Below are 26,451 nucleotides of genomic sequence, written 5' to 3'. Positions count from 1 at the left end.
GAGATATGGCAAATCCACCCAAATGACAGAAGTGGGTTTTTTTTCTAAACCTCTCTAAAAAGGTCAAATGTCACTTGTTTTGCATCAATCCTGATTCAGGGTACTTAGTATATGTTGTAGTTTAGATTCCTAAAGCTTCTAGACTACTAACCCATCATCCAAGGGTGGTTTTCACTGTAAGTAATGGTTTATTTTGGACGTACACTATAATTTACATTTTTCTAGTATGTTCAATCTGAATTTACTTTAAAATAAAAAACATCTTGATTCTGACTCTTCTTCATCCGACTCACAGGTTTATCATTGCTTTGAGAACAAAGATTATTATTGTACTTTTTAGAAGTGAAGATATAGTCATTTGTTCTGGGCATGTCCTTTTCGAGCCTGAAACCTGAAAAACAGGCTCAGTGGTTAACAGGTTAATGACTGTTTTTAAATGCCATTTTATAACGTGATTCCGCTGCACTAATGTCTTTAGTTTCTGTAAACTTTGAATTCCCTTGTGTTGAAAGCAGCTGTGTAAACCTGCCTGAACAAAGACATGACCTTTTTTTTTTGTCTACCTAAATTACAATATTGGCTGCTTTTCTTCTGAGACTTTTTTTTCCGAAACTCCATTTTGCTAGTTTTCCTTAAATACAATGACTTCTTTAAGGTTTTGAATGCATTACATTTGACTTGTAGTGGAGTATTTTCCAGATACTGCAATGAAGGATCTGAGCATGTCTTTCAACACTATCACTCACAGCAGGGGACATTTCTCCTGCAGCTTTTCTCATGTTGGATTTTGATGGCAAGACTTTTACTTTGAGTTTGTTTAGATCGTTGTTCTGAAGGATCCAAAACTCTTCTTCTTCTCCAGTTTCTCCTGGGCAGCGTTACAGAAACCTCACGAATCTTTCCGTGGAAAATCAAGACCACATGTGTGCAGGACAGACACACACACGCGCACACACACACACACACGCATACACACACACACACACACACACACACACACACACACACACACACGCATACACACACACACACACACACACACACACACACACACACACACACGCGCAAACACACACACACACACACACACACACACACACCTCATTTTATTTTGTCAAAGTTCGGGGGAGTGTGTGTGAGAGCAACTGCCTCTGGAGGGAACACAGGGACTTTGCAGACCATTTACATGCACTAAAACCTATACAACACACTACAGGAGTAGGAACACCACAGAAGAAGAATAGGGCCTCTTTAAGAAATGAAAGGTTCATCCTCTGGGGAGCAGGAACAAACAGAACCAGAGAGATCTGTTTTCTTTCATTGTCATTTATTTCTTTGAACACAAAAGAAAACATTTGATTTATTTTCTCTAAAACTACATTTTTGAGCTCAGAATATTGTCAGTGTGTTTGTCATGCTAACATGAGCACGCTAACATGTTTCATCGTGAAAAAAATTAAATATAAGACGAAAACTTTAAATCAAATATCCTCGCAAATATAAGCTAACAGCTGAAACCCCTCCTAGGACCTGCTAAGAGAGTGTGTGTGTGTGTGTGTGTGTGTGTGTGTGTGTGTGTGTGTGTGTGTGTGTGTGTGTGTGTGTGTGTGTGTGTGTGTGTGTGTGTGTGTGTGTGTGTCTGTTACATCTTCAGGGTCTTAGGGTTGACCACCCTGCCGATGAACAGCAGCGCCCCCGAGGTCTCGTCCCGGATCAGGAACAGGAAGGGGCGGTCCACGCGGTACGTCAGGTGACCCGGAGCACCGCTCCTCGGGTACTGGGTCCCCTCGGGCGCCGTCTCCATGGCGACCTTGTGATTGACACTTCCCAGCTTGGTAGCCTGGGTCGAGATCTTCTCCAGGTCCGTGTCTGCGAGCCAATCAGAGAGTCCTGCAGGAGGCATGAATGAGTCAGTATGATACTCAATGTAAGTACTGCTTTTTCTTATTTTTGTATGTCATTTTAGTTTTCTTAAAATAGTTGTCTTTCTTTGTTTTACTTTTATGTACGCACCACGACACCAAGTCAAATTCCTCCTACGTGTCAACCTACCTGGTGATAAACCTGTTTCTGATTCTGATTCTGATTGACCTGGTGCCGCCCTGAGTGGCAGCCTGTTCAGCAGCTCTCCTTTGTTTCTACTTTTTTTGTATTTTCTCTAATTCTTCCACCTTACTCTCACGGCCCGTCCACACTACAGCTTCCACAGCTTCAAAAACGGTTTCCAACGCGTCTGCCCATTCACTTTGAATGGGGTGACGTCACGTTGCCTCGCTTTTCGCCGAACTGCATTGTGGGTAGCAGAGCGGAGCTTTCCTGGCGTTTCAGCAGAAGTTGAGCAATGTTCAACTTTTGAAGCTTCTGGAGCTTTCAATGGAAGCTATAGCCAATCAAATCATATGCCAGTACGAGCTCTAGCCAATCAAACCGCTGCTTGTGTGTCAGGGGCGGGAGATTCATGTGATTGGTTGTTGGTCGAGCTTCAGACACGCCCGCCGGCAAGCTTTTTTTGAAGCTGTAGTGTGGACGGGCCGTTACTCTTTATTGGACTTAGTTTAATTGTAGATGTTGGGACACTTGATAAACTCTAATCTGTGTGAATCTGTGCTGTCCTGTTTTTCATTCTCACCCTGTTGCTGTTAAACTACTGAATGTACCCACGGGGATTAATAAAGGTCCATCTTATTTCAAATACAGAGCTGAATCCAGATCTGAAGGCTCTCACTGATCCTGCTGTTATGTTCAATGTTTGTTTTTTATTTTTCATGTGACTTGATATGTGTCTGTTGATGTTACACATGGAGCTGCTGTGATGCATGTCGAATTTCACACTTGATCTGACCTTTAAAGTATTATCGTATCATGTCGTGTCTTATTTAATCACTTCCTGTCCTCTGGTCTGGAAGTCAATGGTTTTCTGAATGTGTTTTGGGTTGGATGGTTTGTGACTAACCCAGGTCAGTGAGCAGCGGCAGCAGGTTGGTGGAGAAGCTGAGTTTCAGGGCGGGCAGCGACAGGGACACCTCGGCAGGACGCAGTGTCATGGAGAGGTCCTGCACGAACTCTGCCGTCAGACTCTCCTCCAGCAGCGTGGTGTTGGATGTCACGTCGTCTGGCAGGAACACGTACATGCTGATGTCGTCCTGCATCTGGATCTGAGCGATCTGCAGGGGTTTCAAGGTACAGGGCTTTATCATCATGTGCTCAGCAGCTATGTGTAGATATGGTAATGAAAAGTTGAGTCACAGGCTCCTCCAACAGAGCAACATGAATATCTATACAGATGTAGCGCTCCAGATAGGACTCCACCCAGCGGATCCCAGTGGCCGGGGGCGTTGCCAAATTCCCGCATTTGTTTAATTTCAGGATTTAACCATGAGATGGCGCCTCACTCACAAATACACAAAGACAACTGGGTGTTGTAGAACTTAGTCTGTTTGCAATGTTTGCAGCTCTGCAGTTGTGTTTGCTGAATACTGTAGCATTTAATCACTTATTTGTAATGGTTTTCACAGGCTACTATAACGAAAAAACATCAATAGATCAAATAAAGTACATCTAATCTTATTATCCTAATTGTAACTCAATAATATATAGTCTTTATATATTGCTTCAGTATATTTTTTGTAATATTGTTGTGGTGTTTACACAGTACAGTAGATCAAAGTAAATCAACTCATACATTATCACGTATTATGCAGTCATGTGTTGTATTATTAAGTAATATCAGAAATTATTATAATTATGTGAATACTCACAATAGTGATCAAAATATTTGTGAATGTCATTTTGGCTGTATTTCTGGAGCCCCAGAAAGTGTGAAAATGAACAAAGAACCTTCAGGAATGTACTACTGCTTTTGTGATGTTGTATTTGATTATTTTCATCGAGTGCAGCATGATAGACTCAGCTACAACTGCATCTCATCGTGCTTTAAGATAATAAATGATCCTCACCGTGCAGCTCAGGTCCGAGTCGGCTCCAATCTTCACGGGGTAGTTATCCTGTTGCATCATGGGAACGCGGACAGGAACCGCCCCGTCCACTTGGAAGTTCTCCATCACTCCACTCTGACCGAAGCGGGTCACCCACTTCCCTGCTCACAGCACACACGAGTTCATAGTCAGACAACTTTATTGTCATTCTTTCAGTTTGTGTGTACAGACAGAGAGATGAAATACCGTTTCCCACAATCCCAAATGCAAAAATACAAATATATATATTCTATATATACACAATCAACAGACACATGTATACATATGCACATACACACTGAAAAAACTGGACCGATGACTTTCATCAAATGTGTTACGTCGACAAATTTCACACAACTGTATTAGGTTAGTTGAAAGCAATAATATTAAGTTGAACCTAATATGTTTGATCTAAACCTAACATTATTGCTTTCAACTAACCTAATACAGTTATGTTACATTTGTTGACATAAAACATTTAATTAAAGAGCCTGTGACACGAGTTTCCCCCATCATCCAAACCCATCAATTTGAGTAAATATTGTCCCCTTGAAAACCGTGACTGAACTGATTTTGGATATTTGTACTTTGATAACCATTAATCTGCCCTTCAATGTTGACCATATTCTGGATCTTCTCGGGGATTCTTCAAGTCCCGCCAAATTATGGGTGACGTCATTGTGGGCACAGCGCTCCAGCTGCACCGTTCAGGATCCCAGCATCTGCATGTAAACGCACGATGGCGCACACAGCAGCAAGCTCAGACAGCGATGACAGTTTAATTTTGAACGTGTCTGAGAGCTCATATGAGGCTGAAGCATCGGTTTATGTTGTATCTGTTAGAAGTTTAGGAATTAGGTGCGTCAATATGGGCGATCATACGGTCATGTAGCCAGTGGTGGACTGGGACTAAACATCATCCCGGGACTCTCGACCGGCCCACTTCGGTACCGGCCCATCGGGATTCCTCCCGATGGCCAGTCCGCCACTGCACCCAGCCCAGCCCACGTAAACTGTCAACGGGGGAGCCTCGCTGCGGGGAAACGGTGGACCTAGTGTCCCGATCGGAGTGGGAATAATAATAATAATAATAATAATAATAATAATAATAATAATAATAATAATAATAATCCGTGCATTTTATCCATTAATTTCCCAACATTGTGGTAAAAAAAACACACGTTTAATCCATGTTGGTACAACCAGTGGTGTAGGCTAGTGGGGATGTTTAACTGGGTGGACGGGGTGGTGGGTGGACGGGAGACACTATGGACGCGCTCGTGAACTGTCAAAGGGGGGGGGGGGGGGGGGGGGCTTGGGGACCTCTGTGTCGCCTGTCAGCGCAACTTACATGATGTCGTTTAGACAATATAATAATAAAGGGCGGTGCCGGCTGTCAGCGAACCGATCCGGCCTTTCTGCGCGACTATCACTCAAATGCGGGACATAGTCTCAATGTGTGGGACGCGGGACAAATAATAAAAATGCTGTGTGTGCAGTCCCACAGTGCGGGACACCTGGTCACCCTACACACACAGTTCCGCCCCTCACACACACACGCTTCAAATCAAGTTGCATAAATGCTTGAGCTACGTTTTTATTATAATTACTGTGAAATCTGCCTATTATGTTTTCCTCATTATTACAACAAACACACACTTGCAGCTGATAACACTGGCAATGATTTTAGATATTAGACTATTACAAAAAGAAATCATGCTTCAAATAAGTGGGGGTACGGCGTACCCCCGCGTCCAACGCCCACTACACCACTGCCTACAAAAAGCTAAGGTTTGTTTTCTCATCAGGAAATGCAGACCGGCTCAAACAAAAGATTTTTAAATCATCATCCTCACGATCATTTAACGTATCATATGTTCGCCGAATTGACATGAAAGCACTAATAAATGTAGTTTCATCCACTTGAGTTTACAAAAATAATCGATTTGTTTTTATATCACATCCGACGGGAGGAAATTCAGCAGCTCTCACTACCGATTTGTAATCCTAATTTAATCATCATCTTCATCTCGAGCATTTATGTTTATGTTCCCCGAATTGACATGAAAGCACTGAGAAATATGAATATACGGTAGTCACCTTCATTAAAACGTTATTAACGTGCCTAAACTCAGTAATTCACCACTTCTACGCATGACAACACACTTTGTCCGTGTTTGGCTCAAAAAACCTCAAAATGAGTCGAAGGAATTTCCCAGCGATGTTCGAAATTATTGATATTTATCGGAACGGTATCGCTTTTTCTTTTTTAAACTGACGGTTCGAGATTACTAGTAGCCCACTATTTCATTGCACAACAGTTGTTGGGTTCGTGTCACAGGCTCTTTAAAGTCAACGTTTCCGATTTGTCATTGCATTAAGACATAAATAAAAGCGCAACCATCAATATATACAAAATAATAGTCACTTTAATATCTTTGGGAAATGTAAATGTGAATTAGTGCAAGATTGTCCAAAGCAGCTGGATCCTGAACATCAGAACCAGAGAACCAGAGAACCAGAGAACCAGAGAACCAGAGAACCAGAGAACCAGAGAACCAGAGAACCAGAGAACCAGAGAACCAGCCTCCCTTCATCGGACTCACCTTTGAAGTAGGAGGCACTGACGGTGTGCACTCCAGCGTTTCGGGGGAGGGGCTTGGCCAGGAGGCGCAGCACCTTCCCTCCGGTCTGCTGAGACACCCAGGTGTTGATCTCAGACACGTCTTTGGGTCCTCCTGCCAGAGTCTTAGGCCGAACTCCGTACTGCTGCTCCACCAGGTCGAAGAACTCCGGCTTTGGACGAATGCCTGAAGAACAAAGAGTTAAAAATGTCACGTACAGAACTCATCAAAATACTTCACATAGTTTGAGTTGTTTTTAGACATATAATGCAGAAAAGTAACATAACTGTTTTCATGTGTTACCCTATCTATTGCTGCATTACAGTGTTTCCATTCAGAAGATCCAAAAAGGTTTGCCTTTATTGGATGACAAATGTAGTTTGTTTTTAAAACAAAAATACCTAAAGTGAATCTGCTATTTCTGAGTTGGAGCAGCTCTCACGCAGAGAGAACTTCAGATGAATGTGTGACCTGAAGGCCAAACATCTGGAAACAGGTGTTTTCAGCAAGAAGATGGACTCCGTAGGCCTCTCGCGATAATCGATAAATTGACTTATCGTACAATAAATAAAAATGGACTCGATAACTTTTCTGAGCTCGATAAATTGCCGTTTACATAAAGATGTGACCAGCATTTTAGCCTGGAGCGCTGTGGCTGCCAGGCGCGCTGTGAGGGGCGGGGCTGACACACAGCCAGGTCAGGACATTCCGCGTGCACGTACAGCAGCGTAGCAGCCAAATTAATAATATAGCGACAAACGGGAGACAACGTGTGACTTACTCGCGGGGAATTTAAAGTGAAATGGAATTGGTTACAAAACCTGACTACACATCTCGATTCTCTGGTGTGGCAGTATTTTGGATTCAAACCAAATCAACGAGTCGAACCTATACGGACTTGAATGAGCCGGGAGGTGTGTCGCATTGGTTTAAAAAAGGTAGCGACAAAAGCAGGCAATACCACGCATTTTAAACTACACCTAAAACACAACCACCCCATTCCGTTTTCCCAGCTGGGAGCAAACACGGCAGCTGGAGATGGAGAGCCCCCGCCCGACAATGCAAACATGTTGGTGTTCCTTGCTCGAAAACTTAGAAAAACAGATTTGGATATGGGCTGTTGAGGCATCTGGGTCTTTGACAGTGGACTGTACACTTGACTTGTTTTAAGGAGGTTTTTTTTGCTTGTGAGATAATGTGTGCTCATATTTATTTATTTATTTATTTATTTATATATATATATATGAGAGAGAGAGCTCTGTTTTCCAGCCTGACTCTATTTAATTTATTGTTTTGGTTGTGTGTGATTTAATTAATTTATTATAATTTAATTAATTTGTTTTACTTATTATATATAAGTTATATATTTTAATATTATTTCACATTTCATTTGCACTGTTGAATGTTCAATAAAAAGTTATGTTTGAAAGGATGTACTTGAATTATTATTATATATTATCATTATGTCTAAAATGGTCTTAAAACGGTGCAGACAATATTATCGTTTATCGCAATAATTTCCAGAAAAGTTTATCGTCCAACACAATTAATTATCGTGACAGGCGTAGGACTCCCACAATATTGCAAAAATGAATCTTGTCAGCTTCATGTGTTGAGTTTGTGTAACCAGAGTCCTTTGAGGAGCTACAGGTGCGGTTCAGTTAGCAAAGAATGGCACTGAAGCCTCCCCCACAACCGTTGATCTGATTGGTTGCAGTAAGCCTGTGATTGAAATGCTTCATCCAATCAGCTGCCAAGTCTATATTGAAAGGAACTGCCAATCGCCAAACAGTTTCCAATGGCGCACCAGAAGGGTAATGCAAACAGGTACCAACACTTTCCCAAAAACTGACAAAAGCTGAAGCTCACCATCTTGTAACTAGCATAACAACATTCACATGCTTCTTCAAAGATAATAATCTAGGCCAGTGGTTCCCAACCTTTTTTGTCTTGTGGACCCCTTGAGCTGGTCCCCATTCTCGAGGTACCTCCTACATTTGTTCTTGTGTTAAACCCTTTGTTATCGTATTAAACCCAACTGCTCCTTCGATGAAAATCACTTGTATAACTCACCATTAAAGGTGGGGTAGGTCATTTTGGAGAAACCAGCTCGAGCGCGCTAGAATTTGAAAATACACAAACGGAAAAAATCTGCCCCTTCCTCACAGAGCCCCTCCTCCAACACACACGAACGCGCACATGACCAATGAGGGCACGAGATAAGTTTGTGCACAGATGGAAGGCTGACAGGCAGGTAGGCCATCCAGTTACTTTAGCCGGCTCAGATGATTGGTCGTGCTTTTTACAGCGCCACGGCTTCCACAGATGAAATGTTTTTATGGATTTGTGTCAAAGCTCTTCAGATATTCATTGCTATCTGGATGTTAAGAGCATTCCATGGAATATAACAACAAGTGTATCTCGAGCCGGTGTCTCTTACCTACCCCACCTTTAATACAAATGCATTTAAACTTGACACTTACACTAATCTTCAGTGAACAAAAATCTTATTTAGACTCACTTCCAGCAGTTTCAACATCTTTTAAGACTAGAGCTTTTAAGGAGACGCTTGTCTTTCATAAGCTTTGATAGTTCTGGGTGCAAGACACCAGGATTATGACCATTTATTTAAAAAAAAAAATTGTGTGGAAATATATTGCGGCCCCTAATCTTTTTAAGAACCCCTAGGGGTCCCTGTACCCCCGGTTGGGAACCCCTGATCTAGGCTGCTTTTAGTGAGATCAAAGTTTGTTTTTTTGACAGAAAGATTCATGTAGATTTGTTTTACATCCAGCCCCCCAACATGGACTCACGTCGGGACAGGTAGAGGCGGGCCGCGGTGCTCAGGCCCTTCCCGGGGGTCTGGACGGAGGCCAGCAGGTCCTTCAGGGTGCCGTGCAGCTGGGGGTCCTGCAGGGTGTGGTACCGGAGGGCCCGGAACAGCATGCGCTCAGCCCGCTCAGACCCTCCTGGGGACAGAAGGGGTCATCTTCAATAAGGGGACATATTCGGAAATAATTCTGTAATTTATTTCAGTGAATTCTTCCACGTTTCTGACATTTACCTGGCTCAGTGAAACTAAGAAAATCAAAATCAAAGAGTCATGATCTTAGTTTGTTTCCTTTGTTACTTTGAAACGTGTTTTCTCTTTGTCTTATTTGACTTCCGGTCTTTGTTTTTTTTGCCTGTAATTGCCCTGATTCTTGTCGTGATCTCCTTGCTGCCCTCGTGTCTTTACCTGCCCCCCCCCCCCCCCCCCCCCCCCCCCCAGCTGAGTCTTTATTAGTCCTGTCTTTAGATATACCCGTCTGTTTAACAGTTTGCCATCTTTGTTCCCGTCTGAGTGCCCTCTCTGACCTGCACATGTTCTCTTTTCTTTGTTTTGTTTTACTTTGCATGGAACCCCTGTGTTTGTATTAAACTGTTTATTTCTATCAGCTCTCGTTAAATAAGGCATGTTTAAAACTACATTGACCCATACATGCTCCTGCACGTTTGCCGGTTCTCTTCCCGTTGCAAGACTTTATCTCCCAGCAGTTGCGTGAGAGATGAAGCTTTTTTTAATTATTGCCTCTGGTTATCGGGTTTGGCAGCAAACGAGCTATCAAACCAAGACGAGCTCAGACTGAAATGCTTGAGGTGTGAAGTACAGTAATTATCAGAAACCGTGGAGTCTGTCCGCAGTCTGACCTGATGATGATGATGAGGGTGTTTCTCAGCACACTAAAACTTGAAATTACTTTCTACCGGTTTGACACACCGTGGCGATCCGAGCCAGAGTTTGGTTTTAGTTTGTTGTGTGTTTGTGTGTTTGTGTGTTTGTGTGTTTGTGTGTTCACCCATGGAGAGCTGAGTCAGCGCCGCGGACACGCTGATGGGCGACAGGAAGATGTTGGTGGAGGCTTCGCGGGCCGCCAGAGCGCGGAACAGGTTGTATCCGAAGTCCGAGGTGGCGGCGCCCATCTTAGTGGCTGGCGTGGTGAAGAGCTCCACATGTTCCTCCTCTGCCTCCCCCGCCTCACCTCCAGAGTCCGACTGAAACACAACGACAAGGCAAGTTTATTTATACAGCAATTCGAAGTGCTTTACAAAAATGAAAGACATTAAGAGCATTTAAATTCCCCTATTATGCTGTTTTTCATCAATATATCACAGGTCTCAGATATATCCAGAGCCTGTCTCTGATTGGCTGAAACACCAAACAGATCATTGCAGCATTACCCATAATCCCCTCTGTTTCAGCCCTGTTTCCAAAGTGCTGATTCTCTGTCTGTTACTTTAGATGAAAATAAGGAGCCCCTCCCCACGCCCCTCTGAGAGACATTTGGTTACAAAGAACTCAATGGAGCTCTAGGAGGAGATTCAGGTGATAAGGGGGGGGTTACCTTGGTTGCTGATTGGCTAATGGTTACACAAGACAAAACATAGTTATGACATCATCAAGTGGCCAAAATCTGATCAGCTCATTTGAGTCTGTGCATGATACTTGTTGGTGGTAAGACAAAGTGCATCTAAAGTGTGATACCTGAGCCCGGCAGAAGCTCACTGCGACACCGCACACCAGAAGGAAGATTGTTTGCTTCATCCTGAAAGACAGAAACATGATGATGAGGAAGATTTATATGTTTCATTTATTCTGTTATCAGAAAGTTCATGAGCAAAAACAAAGACCATGTTTTACTTCAACATGGTTTCAACGAGACGCATTAAGCATTTTGACAGATTTTTCAATATATACAATATAGGTTTTAGTGCATTCAAACGGACAGCAAAGTCTAAAGTCCATGTGTTCCCTTTAGAGGGAAAATACTATAATCTACTAAAATACTGATATCCACGTGAACATGAGCAGGAGAGGCCCCTCTAAACCCAGTGGTGACGGAGTTACATCATTTCAATGTTTTGTATAATTGCAGGGAAACGCCACTAAATTACACAACCAGCTGAAACTCCACCAAACAAAATAAACAGAAGATGATCTCGCCAGCGATCATGAGTTTTCAACGTGGCTCTGTGTTTTACAGAAACACACTTCAGACACATCAAGTCTCCAACTTGGAAACTAAAGACACACACAGTTCCTTCGGAACATCTGGAACGGGTTTTCATGGTTTCCCGAAAACACGGTCTGTCATCTGAACCTCAGACCGCGCGCGCAAACACACACACACACACACACACACACACACACACACACACACACACACACACACACACACACACACACGCATACACACACACACACACACACACACACACACACACACACACACCTACACACACACACACACACACACACATACACACACACACACACACACACACACACACACACACCTACACACACACACACACACACACACACACACACCTACACACACATACACACACACACACACACACACCTACACACACACACACACACACCTACACACACACACACACACACACCTACACACACACACACACACACACCTACACACACACACACACACACACCTACACACACACACACATACATACACACACACACACACACACATACATACACACACCTACATACACACACACACACACACACACACACACACACACACACACACACACACACACACACACACACACACACACAGCCTGATGGGATACCCAGACGGTGTCTTCCATAAAAAACCTTAGAGCAGTTTCTTCAGAGTTTTGGACTTTTTTTGAACGACTTCTCTAAAAACTCTCATCTGTTTTCAAATGAAATGGAAAAGGACGAAAGTAGCTCAAATGAGATTATAGCAACAAATAGAAGATGAACATGGTAATAATGATGCACTTCCTCCTGTCCCCTGCTGCACACGTATGTCACCCCTGGATGCAGTTTGGTTTGCACACACAGATGTCAGACTCTTCCACCAGAGCCTGAAGGCATCACGGGTCGAACGTAGACATTGTGTCGATGCACAGATTCATCCTGCGTTATGTGTCTTGTTTCTAAAGAGTCAGCAGCCTGGTGTCCTGCGGGAACTTGCAGAAACCCACAGGAATGTTTCTCATTGGCTGCTCCTCCACTGTCTCATCATGTATGGGCTTTACTGAATTGCAGAAAGGTTCCTGGCACCAAGACAAACTCACCCCAGATAACCTGCAGCTGCAAACACACCCCATCTGCACTTTGGCATGACCTTCAGAAACTTTCCACAGCTGGAGCATTTTGTAAAAAGTGAGAAGCTTTTGTGCAGAAACAAAAAGTCTTCAGAGACTGGAAACACTCATCAAGTGTGTGGAGTTCATCTTTTTCTTATATTGACGCATGGCAGCTAAGACGGTTGTATCTTTACGACAACATATTGACTTGATGTGATCCTGACATCTCGTCCTGCAGCTTTGAGTCATCAGGACATTTCTATTCATTGCATGATGTAAAGAAGTCAAAATGTGTGCATGAAAGCACAAAATACCCCAAAAAGCTTGTTCAAAGCTCACTCACCTCTTTCTGCAGCGTCCACGTCGCTCAGTTTCTGATTCTGCACGAGAGACGAGGCTGAGCAAACAGAGCCACGGGGCGCAACGCGGAGAGGAAGGGCTGATTCAGGAAAGTCAAAACAGGAGGGGCTGCAGAGTGTCCTCTCAGGTGTCTATAGATATAGATATATACAGTATAGAGCTTCATGCTGCTGCCTGAGCCCTGACAAAGTCTCAGATAATAAAGATGAAAAAGCCTTAAAGCTGAAGCTGTGTTATTTTACTACTTCTTACATTTGAAGGGTTAACCTCCCTGAACAAAACAACACTGCGTTAGCTTTGACTGAATATCAAATTAAAATCCTCACATTGTAGATAAAACATCAGCAAGAAGAATCTATTTAACATCACAACACACAAACAGCCATTAGACACTGTAGTTTATCATTTGTATTGCATAAAAAAACGGATTAATGTCAAAATAAAATCTGGTAAATTCTCAATACATATAACTACATTTGTATTTTTCCATTTTGAGCTATACATTATTTAACAACGTCAAACCAAACAGTGATCCTCCGTCATAATCAACGTTTAACAGGTTCATATTCTCAGTAACAATAAAACAAACGACTGTATTTCCAATAGTTTAAAGGTCCCTCATTATACTGTCTAGATCAATACATCATTTCATACAACGTTATGACATCATCAAGTGGCCAACATCTGATCAGCTCATTTTCAGACAGGTTTTTATAGAAATAGATCAAAAAGAGAGAGAATCTTTGTTCCTGAAACTTTCAGAGTCTCTTTCCACAGAGGGGACACATGTTGATGTAGAAGAGACATGAAGAAGAGGGGACACATGTTGATGTAGAAGAGACATGAAGAAGAGGGGACACATGTTGATGTAGAAGAGACATGAAGAAGAGGGGACACATGTTGATGTAGAAGAGACATGAAGAAGAGGGGACACATGTTGATGTAGAAGAGACATGAAGGAGAGGGGACACATGTTGATGTAGAAGAGACATGGAGAAGAGGGGACACATGTTGATGAAGAAGAGACATGAAGAAGAGGGGACACATGTTGATGTAGAAGAGACATGGAGAAGAGGGGACACATGTTGATGAAGAAGAGACATGAAGAAGAGGGGACACATGTTGATGAAGAAGAGACATGAAGAAGAGGGGACACATGTTGATGAAGAAGAGACATGAAGAAGAGGGGACACATGTTGATGAAGAAGAGACATGAAGAAGAGGGGACACATGTTGATGTAGAAGAGACATGAAGAAGAGGGGACACATGTTGATGTAGAAGAGACATGGAGAAGAGGGGACACATGTTGATGTAGAAGAGACATGAAGAAGAGGGGACACATGTTGATGTAGAAGAGACATGAAGAAGAGGGGACACATGTTGATGTAGAAGAGACATGAAAAAGAGGGGACACATGTTGATGTAGAAGAGACATGGAGAAGAGGGGACACATGTTGATGTAGAAGAGACATGAGGAAGAGGGGACACATGTTGATGTAGAAGAGACATGAAAAAGAGGGGACACGTGTTGATATAGAAGAGACATGGAGAAGAGGGGACACATGTTGATGTAGAAGAGACATGAAGAAGAGTGGACACATGTTGATGTAGAAGAGACATGAAGAAGAGGGGACACATGTTGATGTAGAAGAGACATGGAAAAGAGGGGACACATGTTGATGTAGAAGAGACATGAAGAAGAGGGGACACATGTTGATGTAGAAGAGACATGGAAAAGAGGGGACACACGTCGATGTAGAAAATATTTTTGCATAATTGGTGACCTTTAATAGTTTATTATTCATTCTGGTGATAACTTCTCCATCTCCGGCTGGTCGCTCATGGTGCCGTTGTTTCGCCCGGGGTCGTCGTTGAGCATGTCTTCGGGGGCGGGGTTTGTGACGAGGCCCATGAAGAGGGGGGCCAGCGAGGCGTCGTCCACGAGGGCGAAGAAGAACGGAGAGTTGGCGGAGAACAGGGAGATGGAGCGCATGGTGGTGACGGCGGTGGTGGCTGACGCCTCCACACCCTCCTCGCTGAGCTCCAGGGTGGAGGCGTGCCGGACCCCCGCCACCATCAGGGTGTCCGAGGTGATCCCAGAGAGGTTCGGACCAGAGAACAGAGAGCCGAGGCCTGAGGGGAGGAAGAACCGGAGAAAGAGGGAGTCAGTGAGGTGAGTAGAACACCGATCTGATTCTCTGGTTATTGTCGAAGCACAAAAGGAAATGGCGGTATCTGTTGGCTGTTACCGGGGCAACCCTCATCATTGGGCAGCTCTGACATGTGCAAATGTGTCTGTTGATTGTGTATACGTTAGTATATACATATTTGTACACATATTTGTATATATATTTGTATTTTGTATTCCCCGGGATTGTGGGCATTTCGATCTCTCTGTCTGTACACACAGACTGAAAGATTGATAATCAAGTTGACTTAGACTTCGACATGGCTGGCAGTTAGCTTGGTAGCTTCTCCAGACTAGAGGAATATGTTAGATGAGATGTCTGGCTCTTTTCTGTAACCACCGCGGCCTTAAAGCATTGTGGGGTTAGCAAGCTAGCTAGCTGTAACACTGCTAATACATGTCAATGGCAATGTGCTTCATACGTTGCGGCATTAGGTCGTTAATTTCCTTTTTCGTGGTCGAAGGGAGTGAGCTTCTTACTAAAGCTCACCTATTATACTGTCTCTGAACAATAGATTATCGGGCCATCTATACGAAACATGTCTCTGAAGTGTTTTGCTCAAATAGCAAACAGATCCCCATTATAGCCTATTTCAGCCCTGATGCTAACGTGCTGATTCTGGCTCTAATGTCCTCACCCATGTTGGTGAGCGCCTCCTGCAGCTCCTGCCGGTACTGCAGCTTGAGTTTGGGCAGGTTGACCTGCATGGTTTTCTCCTGCGGTAACCGTCTGTAGAGGTCTGAGATGTTCAGTTTGGGAAGCAGTGACGACACGTTTCCTTTTCCAGACAAAGGCATGACGATCAGGAAGCTGGTGTTCCCTTTGAAGGGGAAACTGGCAACCTGCAGGAGAGGGGAGGGTTTCAAACCTCAATCAGAAGGACTTTCCAAAACTACACCTGTTGTGCACATGGCAATAAAGCCTCTGCGCCTGTGGTCACCTGTGCCTCCAGCTGTTGGTCGTTGAGCAGACGCAGAGGGTACTGAGGAGACTTCATCATGTCCACCGACACCGTGTTGCTGTTGTCCAGGTAAAACGCTCCCTTAGAGGTCACCTGGGGGTCAAACTGTGTCTGCCATGCACCTGAGAAACACAACAGGGAGCAAGAAGGAGGCATTGGGCAATCAGAAATGTGTTTCTGTTGTGCGCGTCCCGGAAACCATCTGACGTTAACCGACTAGCATCAATGCAAAGTTCTATTGTTTCGTAAAACCTAAGATTCAAGCTAGATTTGAAACGCCACAAATTATATCATGTTTTCTAACTAGTTATGTATTTCTTAAGTACTTCAAAATATATCTTGAGGCACACTTTGGGGAAACATCTTCCTATATTCCTGATCACAAGACTCCTACTTTGCTTATTTATAAATGAGGTGGCCCTCCACACTGAGCATTGGACGTGTGTCCTGTTTGCTGATGATGTTTTCCCTTCAATATGCAACGAAGCAATGTGGTTTAAATCTGCAGTTATTAATCAAATGGAGTCTTTGGTTTGCTTTTAGCCAGCACTTAACCATGTATATGTAGGATTATTATTAAAGCACATAAGTCATGTGACAAAAGTACGTTAAAATGTTTGGGACTTTCTACAAGGTGACCTGAAAGTCCTTCACCATTTCCACGGTTGAAGACGAACTGATTACGTGTTTTTTTTAATGATAGAACATTATTTCTGTCCTGACATGAATCACCGCGCTCTTTGGTGGGGGGGGTTTACCTTTGAAGTAGACAGCGTTGATGAGCATGAGCACCACGCTGTGGGGAATACTCTCAATGAAGTTGTTGATCTGACCATTGGTGGCGTTCCCCACCCATTCGTTCACCTCCTCCACGGAGACCAGGGGCACCGGGGACGATTGGTACCTGAAGAATGAAACACATCTTTCATTTCAGAATAGGCATAAAAAACAGGTATGGATGAAAAACAACAGAACTAAAACTCCCATTGTCTTAAAAACACCTTCTCTAATATCTTACAGGTAGATAGGTAGGTCTTCACCTTCCTATACTTTTCTGCTGCTCAAGTATTTGAGTATATTTCAATACATTTCCCAGAATGACCAGCAGCCGTCACTAGAGAGCTTATCCACCTGAGGGTCACATGACCTTATCCTTACGGTTGTTACCCATTAAGGCCCACACACACCATGTTAACTACCATCAATCTAAAGACGTTTTTTAAGCCTTCAGCGTCGTCTAAGTGAACTCTGAACTATTTTCATTCCTCAAGAGTATCTTTATATATCTAAAATGTATACAGGATGTTGAAATGCATTGTCTTGTACTGGAAGTAAGTGTGTGTTTGGCCTGACTGTAGTTGATACCTGGCCAGAGAGTCCTCAACAAAAGACAGCTCCACTTCAAACCCTGAGAGACGAAAGACAGAGAGTAGGGTTAAAACCAATCAAACACTAAGTCTCTTGCAGACCCTCCCCAGCTCCACACTCATACCTGGTCTCAGGTACATGCGAGCGGCCACCTCCAGCGACGTGTTCCTGAAATGAGAAACGAGGGCTCCCAGCGTGTGATGGAAACACGGCAGCCCGGAGGCGTGGAGGCTCTCCAGGAGCAGCTTCTCTGTTTCATTGCGAGCACCTGAGAGAATGGAAAAAAAAGGATGTAATAAAAAATCCCATTTCATTTCACACTGCAGACCCTTCCCGAGGCCCTTTCTATAAAGTACATTTTATTCGATGTTTCCATTCCAACGTTTTATAGGTTTGTTCCTTGGTTCACGCTACACCCTTCCACCAAATCTCCAGTCGTTGTTTCCATAACCCGTTTCCCCGCATTTCCATCCAGTGATTGATTAAGACCAGCTCTAAAAGGTCATGGGTTTTTTCCTGACCAAATACTTTACCCTTCCACCAAGTTTCAAAATAATCCAGATAGTAGTTTTTTCAGTAAGCCTTCTGACTAACAGACAAACTATCAAACAAAGATAAGATAATGCCTGTGTCTGCTCAAAGCTCTGGATCCACTTTATGGGGCTTTACTCAGACCCTGCCTCCCCCTAACACCAAGTTTCATGAACATGTGTCAAGTAGCTGTTTCCGTAAGCCAACAACCAGACAAGGAGGAAATAAAGGTCCAAACAGATGAGGAGGTGAACTCTGACCGACCTAAGGTGAGCTGAGCGAGGGCCAGGGCGAGGCTGAGGGGGGAGATGATGACGTTCGGCTGATGGGGGCCGACAGGAAGTTGTTCCAGTATCTTCAGACCCAGTTGCTCGATGGCGCCCCCTATCGCCCTCCGGCTCTCAGGGCTGAACGCCTGGCTTCCTGTGCAGCTGACCTGCTCCTCCTCCGTCTCCTTCTCTTCAACCTCAGGGACATCAGGAGGGACGGTGCTGAGCTCCTGCTGAGGACAGGAGGACACACATGGGTCACTCTCTACAGATGTTAATATTACCTGAAGGACAAACTGTACATAAACATGGTTCCTTGGAGGCTCTTCTTACAGTCAGTCCCAGACAGCAGAGGCAAAGCAGGAGAAGAAGAAGAAGACACAGCTTCATGTCGAAACAAACCGCCTGCAAACAGAGAGAGATCCTAAATCAGAGCCCTGATGATCAGAAATGTGCAGAAATAGTCAGTAAAGTCCTATTTATAACAACAACATGAGTCTTTCCAATGAGGAGATTCAATAATATTACTTTTGTCCACTACATGGCTCCTAATGGACATTTGTTCTTAGGAAAGAGGAACCAAAGAACCAATTATACAACACATAATGAATGGCAAAGGTTCATTTCAAGGACTGACAGCCACATGAACCAGCGTCCAAAGATGTTTATATAATTATCGTTTTTGTACATGAGCTGAGATCAGCTATTGTTCGTGAGTTGGCGCTTATTTGAAGAGAGTTTGAAGTAGATATAGTGAAACTGCTCAATCAAGTCAAAATAGGTTTTTTAGAACAATTTCCAAACTGGCAGCACTGACCTGAAATCAAAGATACTCTCAAGGAAGCCATGAGGTATTTTATAACTGGAGGATATTGGGAATTTAGTGGTAAATCGTCAAAATGCAGTCAATCAATCCCATAAATCACACACAATAACATCCGAGCATGTTAGCATGTCACTTAGCATCCATCTCAACGGAAAATAAGATTGGTTTAGAAGTCCAAACCAAATGTTATGACGATCCAATCGTAACCAAGATATTTTAGTCTAGATCTAAGTCTTTAATCGACAGCTCCCGATTGTCCATGAACTACAATTGTTCAAATCAGGACTGTTGCCGTTGTGTCTCATGGTTCTACTTTCTGTCCGTGCTCCAGAGTCACTTGAGGTTTCGGAGGCGTCCGTGTGTTTACCTGCAGACTAAAGGTTACTGGCTGAGCTGCAACACACTGAATACACAGAACGCAGACTACACTGAAGTACATGAACTACACGACTCTATCAACACTGGGTACCAGATAAGGCTCAAACCACTATGTGAGCAACCCCCCCCTTAATATCAGGACCCTCTCTTGCTGGGGGCAGTGATATTTAAAATTGTTTCTGTGTATTGTGAGAAATAAACATCCAATACTACGATATATGTAATTCTTGTGTGGGCCATTTTGCACAACGTCTACTTTGGGGTCAATACTTGTGTTAGTAAGATTCAGAACGCGTGGCTTACTTCAATCTCTACACTGTTAGATTACTATTTTTACTTTACGGAAAGATCTGAGTACTTCTTCCACCTCTCATTAAACCGTTTGTTCCAAATAATCTGTGTTACGAGGTAAATAAAGACCTTGGTGTATTGACCGGGGTCATGTCGCACTAAATAACTTCAAAACTCTATACATAATGTGATTTTTCCCTTTTAATCTGCTGTTATTGATTTTTGAATTTCCCCGTCTTTCAGAGTGCCCAACCTCGGGTCTGTAACAGTGGTTTGTAATATGTTGGTACAACTTGAAATCGCATGGGGCCCCTCAACTTAAAATGGTCTAAAAACACGACCGCAGCTTGGCGAACCTGTATCTGTACATCTGTATTATCCCTCTCCTTTTGTTTGTTCATTATTTTGAGATTGCTGAAACTGATTGGCGGTTTCAATTCAGTTGTTTTAAAGATGATCCTTGTCCCCACATTTTTTTTAATTTTTTTTTATACTTTACGTACAACTTTCTCTCTGGACAGATTCAAAATTAATTATCGTCCTTTTTCTTTAATTGTAAGGAGGGGCAGACTCACCTGGTCCTGTGTGCAATGTGGAGGCAGATCGGTGAGAAAGCAGAGTTGTTAAAAGGCGATGAAATTAAGAGTAAAGATATGTTGATCCGTCCCGAGGCTTCACAGCGTAGTGGCTCAACACTGCCCCCCCCCCCACACACAGCCGGTTAATCATCAACATCAATGTGTGTATACTCTCTACAGCAGGGGCGTCCAAACTCTTTTCACCAGGGCCACATACAGAAAAATACACGAAGGTTTGGGCCACTCACTAGAGGCGAGGTATATTGCCTCATAAGTGAAGTTCTAAGTCGGCAAAATCAATCAAATGTGGGGAAATTATGTTTCGTCACATCTCTCCTTCGGGGTTCAATGTTTTTGTTAGCAGCTCATTCCTTAAAACAGAAGCTTCAGATTGCTGATAATAAGAGCTAACAATGACATTATTGTTCTGTTAATATAAAGGGAGGTCAGGTACTCTTTAAAACAGCTGCTAGTTATGGGTACTTTTTACTGAAGTACATTTCAAAGTTCTTTACTTTCACTTGAGTAAAGAAGTTTAGTCAGTACTTCTACTTTTACCAGAGTATTTTTAAACATGAGTATCTGTACTTCTACTTGAGGAAAGGACGTGTGTACTTCTACTTGAGTAAAGGATGTGTGTACTTCTACTTGAGTAAAGGATGTGTGTACTTCTACTTGAGTAAAGGATGTGTGTACTTCTACTTGAGGAAAGGACGTGTGTACTTCTACTTGAGTAAAGGATGTGTGTACTTCTACTTGAGTAAAGGATGTGTGTACTTCTACTTGAGTAAAGGATGTGTGTTACATGTTCTTACATGTTGAACACAAATACCTGTACTTTCTACTTCTTACATGTTGAACACAAATACCTGTACTTTCTACTTCTTACATGTTGAACACAAATACCTGTACTTTCTACTTCTTACATGTTGAACACAAATACCTGTACTTTCTACTTCTTACATGTTGAACTCAAATACCTGTACTTTCTACTTCTTACATGTTGAACTCAAATACCTGTACTTTCTACTTCTTACATGTTGAACTCAAATACCTGTACTTTCTACTTCTTACATGTTGAACTCAAATACCTGTACTCTCTACTTCTTACATGTTGAACTCAAATACCTGTACTTTCTACTTCTTACATGTTGAACTCAAATACCTGTACTTTCTACTTCTTACATGTTGAACTCAAATACCTGTACTTTCTACTTCTTACATGTTGAACACAAATACCTGTACTTTCTACTTCTTACATGTTGAACTCAAATACCTGTACTTTCTACTTCTCACATGTTGAACACAAATACCTGTACTTTCTACTTCTTACATGTTGAACACAAATACCTGTACTTTCTACTTCTTACATGTTGAACTCAAATACCTGTACTTTCTACTTCTTACATGTTGAACTCAAATACCTGTACTTTCTACTTCTTACATGTTGAACTCAAATACCTGTACTTTCTACTTCTTACATGTTGAACTCAAATACCTGTACTCTCTACTTCTTACATGTTGAACTCAAATACCTGTACTTTCTACTTCTTACATGTTGAACTCAAATACCTGTACTTTCTACTTCTTACATGTTGAACTCAAATACCTGTACTTTCTACTTCTTACATGTTGAACACAAATACCTGTACTTTCTACTTCTTACATGTTGAACTCAAATACCTGTACTTTCTACTTCTCACATGTTGAACACAAATACCTGTACTTTCTACTTCTTACATGTTGAACACAAATACCTGTACTTTCTACTTCTTACATGTTGAACTCAAATACCTGTACTTTCTACTTCTCTCATTTTCCAAACAGGCTGGTTCCTTTAGTCTGAATGTGTGTTTGGTGGCGTGATCATTATTTATTATCCATCATTTCCTGGTCTTCTCTAAAGAAGAGGGACCAATGGAAATGTTGTCATGTTGCCGTTGGTCACCATGGAAACATTCATTAGCTAACAATGACATTATTGTTCTATTAATATAAAGGGAGGTCAGGTACTCTTTAAAACAGCTGCTAGTTATGGGTACTTTTTACTGAAGTACATTTCAAAGCCTCTTTACTTCGACTTGAGTAAAGAAGTTTAGTCAGTACTTCTACTTTCACCAGAGTATTTTTAAACACGAGTATCTGTACTTCTACTTGAGGAAAGGATGTGTGTACTCTTTCATCTCTGCTCATGGCGCTCTGCACACAGCGGGGGCGTCTGTTTGTTCTGACCTCCAGCCTGACGCCCCCGCCCCGTCACAAACATCTTCCTCCGCTGACCCCCATCCTCCGAAACACAAAACCACTGACTCTGAGAGAGTAGATCACATCAGTCTGAATCTGAGACGGAGGTTTTAAAACTCATCCTCATTTCACAAACTGAACATCGGCCATAGTGTTATTCAAGAACATGTTTATTCACAGACGTTCAAACACAATCATTCCCCTCCGTTATGAACCGTCCTGAGAGTCAACCTCTGAATGATCGTGGTGTCACAATCACATGTTCAAATCTCCTCAAATCCAGTATTTCAGAGCCAGGCTCAGGTTGAAGGCAGGGTCAAAGTGAGAGGGGACTTTGTTGAATTATCACAGTGTGTTAACAAGAGAGACCCTTCCAGACCCTCCCACACACACACACACACACACACACACACACACACACACACACACACACCCACACACACACACACACACACACACACACACACACACACACACACACACACACACACACACTCTGCCTGAACACCAGTATTACATAAACATGCCACACACACACACACACACACACACACACACACACACACACACACTGCCTGACCACCAGTATTACATGCATACATATGCCACACACACACACACACACACAGACACACACACACACACACACACACACACACACACACACACACACACACACACACACACACTGCCTGACCACCAGTATTACATAAACATGCCACACAAACACAATGCCTGACTGCCAGTATTACATGCATACATATGCCACACACACACACACAGACACACACACACACACACACACACACACACACACACACACACACACACACACACACACACACACACACACACACACACACACACTGCCTGACCACCAGTATTACATGCATACATATGCCACACACACACACACACACACACACACACACACACACACACACACACACACACACACACACACACACACACACACACACTGCCTGACCACCAGTATTACATGCATACATATGCCACACACACACACACACACACACACACACACACACACACACACACGCTGCATGACTGCCAGTATTACATATGCCAGCCACACACACACACACACACACACACACACACACACACACACACACACACACACACACACACATGCTGCCTGACTGCCAGTATTACATATGCCAGCCACACACACACACACACACACACACACACACACACACACACACACACACACACACACACACACGCTGCCTGACTGCCAGTATTACATATGCCAGCCACACACACACACACACACACACACACACACACACACACACACACACACACACACACACACACACACCATTAGAAAATGAATATTATTTATGTAAAGCATGTTTAGAATGTTGAACCTGGTCATGATTTTAACCCTCCACATCTTCTTAGGATTTCCAAACGTAAGAAATATAACGTGTATGAAAGTTGAACTAAATGTAAACATGCAGCACACAAGTTGAGTGTGTCTTTAGGGGATCCCAAATGAAGACTCAAACTACCAAAAAAACACAATTCTTTACTTCGCAAATTTTCACATTTACTTGAAACGCTTAATGTAAAGTCAAGGTTTTTGATTTTCCTTTTCTTCTGATATTTCATGCAGTATGGTTTGATGTCCACTGGGGGTCAGCAGAGGGTCATCTGCAGATTAAACTGAGAGGACAACGAAACTCCTTTTACTGAAAGCATTATTTGCGTCTGCAAGGCATTCTGGGGCAGAATTTTCTCCTCTCCTTTCGGTTAGGGAGGTCCAGTGTTTCCTAAGCTAAAGGAAGTTATAAAGGAAGTTTGAAACCTCCTTTCCTTTCATTTAGAGAATTGGAACGGCACTTATCATGGCTGCCACTGACGTACTTCTGGGTCATTTCACTTGGTTAGGAAGGTTCCTAAGCTAAATGGACTATTGGAGCGCAACCCAGGTCTCAGATATATCCAGAGCCTGTCTCTGATTGGCTGAAACACCAAACAGATCATTGCAGCATTACCCATAATCCCCTCTGTTTCAGCTCTGTTTCCAAAGTGCTGATTCTCTGGCTGCAGTCGAATAGTCCATTTAGCTTAGGAACCTTCCTAACGGAGTGAAATGACCCGGAAGTCCCTCAGTGGCAGCCATGATAAGTGCCGTTCGAATTAGATGAAAGGAAAGGTGGTTTCAAACTCCCTTTATAACCTCCTTTAGTTTAGGAACCACTGGACCTCCCTCACCGAAAGGAGAAGAGAAAATGCTGCCCCACAATGCCTTGCAGCCGCAGCATTTGCCGTCACACAACAGTCGGCCGTTCACGGAAACAAACGATTATGAGAGAGAAGTTATATCATGAACGTTACGGTGCTTATTAAGCATTTTAAAACGTATGTGGTAAGTTGCCAAAGTGCTTTGTTTTGAACGTTCATCAGTATTATAATCAAAAAGAGAAATATGAACGTTAGTGTTTACTGAAATGATCAAATAAAGTCAACATTTCACTGAGCTGTGTGGGGTTTGTTCAACTTTTAAAAGGTGTTTGAATGGTGATATACACAGTGATAGGTGTTAAGGACTAACGTTTATAATAAATACATTTGTATTGATTTTAAGATCTTTTCATACAATCATACGTATTGGGATCATTTGTATTAATGTGGCCCGGAGGGAGAGGGTGACGAGCATAAGTTTCACTTTCCTTTTTTATTTCAATTCAAACTTTGGTCATGAAGAATATGTTTCTCTGTTGTTCATAAAGCATAAAGCAACAGCATCAGAGCACGGTGCAGAGTCTCTAGATGAGTCTACAGTAGTCCCTCGTTCTTATTAAACATCCATGTTGTAGTCCGCTGTATAGAAAACTGTAGTTTCCATAGTTTCCCCACAGCAGCGGACGCACAAAATGACGTCCGCTGGCGCATCATAAACACGTGGGATAGTGAAAGTGCATTTGGATTCTCTAAAGCACCGCAGTCTCTTCTCCTAAGTCAGGGATGGGCAACTTTGATGGTGGTGGGGGCCACATCATTGATGTACTGGCCACCAGGAGGCCACAGATTCACTTGGAACACACACACACAAAAATTCCATGTGTTGTATGTAATTATTAACAAATACTAAGTCTGACATCTTCATTGACATTTTACAATCAAAGGGAACATCCCCAAAAAATGGGAGCATCCTCTAATAAGCTCACTAAACAAATATCAGTTCACAGAAATGTTATTTCATTTTTACAAGTGGCATGTTTGTATTAAACAGGTTGTTAAACAATGGAATAAAACTATTTTAAACTATTGGAAAGCACGGAACATGTGAGCGTATTGAGATTTAACTTGTAAAGGCATAATTACAAGAAGCAACTTAACGTCATAGCAGGCATAACAACAGCCGGTGTTTCTTGTGAGGGTTTCTCCGGGAAACAAACACAATACACACAAATGCGTCACAGATTATTTCGCGGTATTTGAAATCATGTACGCAGCTCGCAACGTAACTAGGAGTCTAGTGGACGGTATCAGTACTACAAGTAAAACATTTTTTTTTTAAATTAATTACGTTGTTTATAAATTAATCTGAGGGGCCGCAAAAATAGGAGGTGGGGGCCGCATCACTCAGAGGTCAAGGAATAGACGATAGGGTTAGAATTTAGGAGCTGATTTTTAAACTATCCAACCGCAACCTCTGTCTGTTACTTTAGATCAGTGGTCGCCAACCA

At 42.8% G+C, this 26,451-nt stretch overlaps 3 protein-coding genes across 4 annotated transcripts in view; 1 reads left to right on the top strand and 2 right to left on the bottom strand.

The window, feature by feature from the left end:
* Positions 1-26,451, top strand: part of slc13a5a (solute carrier family 13 member 5a) — a 110,661-nt gene that overhangs the window by 64,429 nt on the left and 19,781 nt on the right. The gene's annotated exons all lie outside the window — the stretch shown is intronic.
* serpinf1 (serpin peptidase inhibitor, clade F (alpha-2 antiplasmin, pigment epithelium derived factor), member 1) lies at positions 1,311-13,166 on the bottom strand. The gene is made up of 8 exons (XM_079649272.1): positions 13,074-13,166; positions 11,124-11,184; positions 10,438-10,633; positions 9,412-9,567; positions 6,581-6,784; positions 3,957-4,096; positions 2,954-3,164; positions 1,311-1,890 (listed from the first exon to the last, which is right to left on the bottom strand). The coding sequence occupies exons 2-8, from the start codon at positions 11,181-11,183 to the stop codon at positions 1,643-1,645; spliced, it is 1,215 nt and encodes a 404-aa protein (XP_079505398.1). The 5' UTR covers position 11,184; positions 13,074-13,166; the 3' UTR covers positions 1,311-1,642.
* Positions 13,486-20,635, bottom strand: serpinf2a (serpin peptidase inhibitor, clade F (alpha-2 antiplasmin, pigment epithelium derived factor), member 2a). 2 transcript variants are annotated; one of them, XM_079648711.1, is made up of 9 exons: positions 20,480-20,635; positions 18,743-18,814; positions 18,405-18,642; positions 17,734-17,877; positions 17,607-17,649; positions 17,000-17,145; positions 16,221-16,363; positions 15,918-16,122; positions 13,486-15,224 (listed from the first exon to the last, which is right to left on the bottom strand). In XM_079648711.1, exons 2-9 carry the CDS (start codon positions 18,797-18,799, stop codon positions 14,893-14,895), a joined length of 1,308 nt encoding a protein of 435 aa, XP_079504837.1. In that variant the 5' UTR covers positions 18,800-18,814; positions 20,480-20,635; the 3' UTR covers positions 13,486-14,892. The 2 variants fall into 2 exon arrangements, with proteins under 2 accessions (XP_079504837.1, XP_079504838.1); XM_079648712.1 differs by having other exon boundaries at positions 18,405-18,639.

Source organism: Notothenia rossii (assembly GCF_949606895.1).
Source record: "Notothenia rossii genome assembly, chromosome: 9".
NCBI lineage: Eukaryota > Metazoa > Chordata > Actinopteri > Perciformes > Nototheniidae > Notothenia > Notothenia rossii.
Note: the sequence above shows the minus strand (reverse complement) of the source record. Positions and strands in the feature narration are given on the sequence as shown.

Coding starts and splice junctions, on each gene's coding strand:
- serpinf1 (XM_079649272.1), bottom strand. CDS start 11,183: ATGAAGCAAACAATCTTCCTTCTGGTGTGCGGTGTCGCAGTGAGCTTC. Junction 9,568..10,437: donor GCTGACTCAGCTCTCCATGG/GTGAACACACAA, acceptor TTCTGTCCCCAG/GAGGGTCTGAGCGGGCTGAG. Junction 4,097..6,580: donor CAGTGCCTCCTACTTCAAAG/GTGAGTCCGATG, acceptor TGCTGTGAGCAG/GGAAGTGGGTGACCCGCTTC.
- serpinf2a (XM_079648711.1), bottom strand. CDS start 18,799: ATGAAGCTGTGTCTTCTTCTTCTTCTCCTGCTTTGCCTCTGCTGTCTG. Junction 17,146..17,606: donor GTTGAGGACTCTCTGGCCAG/GTATCAACTACA, acceptor TTCATTCTTCAG/GTACCAATCGTCCCCGGTGC. Junction 16,123..16,220: donor ACCAACAGCTGGAGGCACAG/GTGACCACAGGC, acceptor CCTCTCCTGCAG/GTTGCCAGTTTCCCCTTCAA.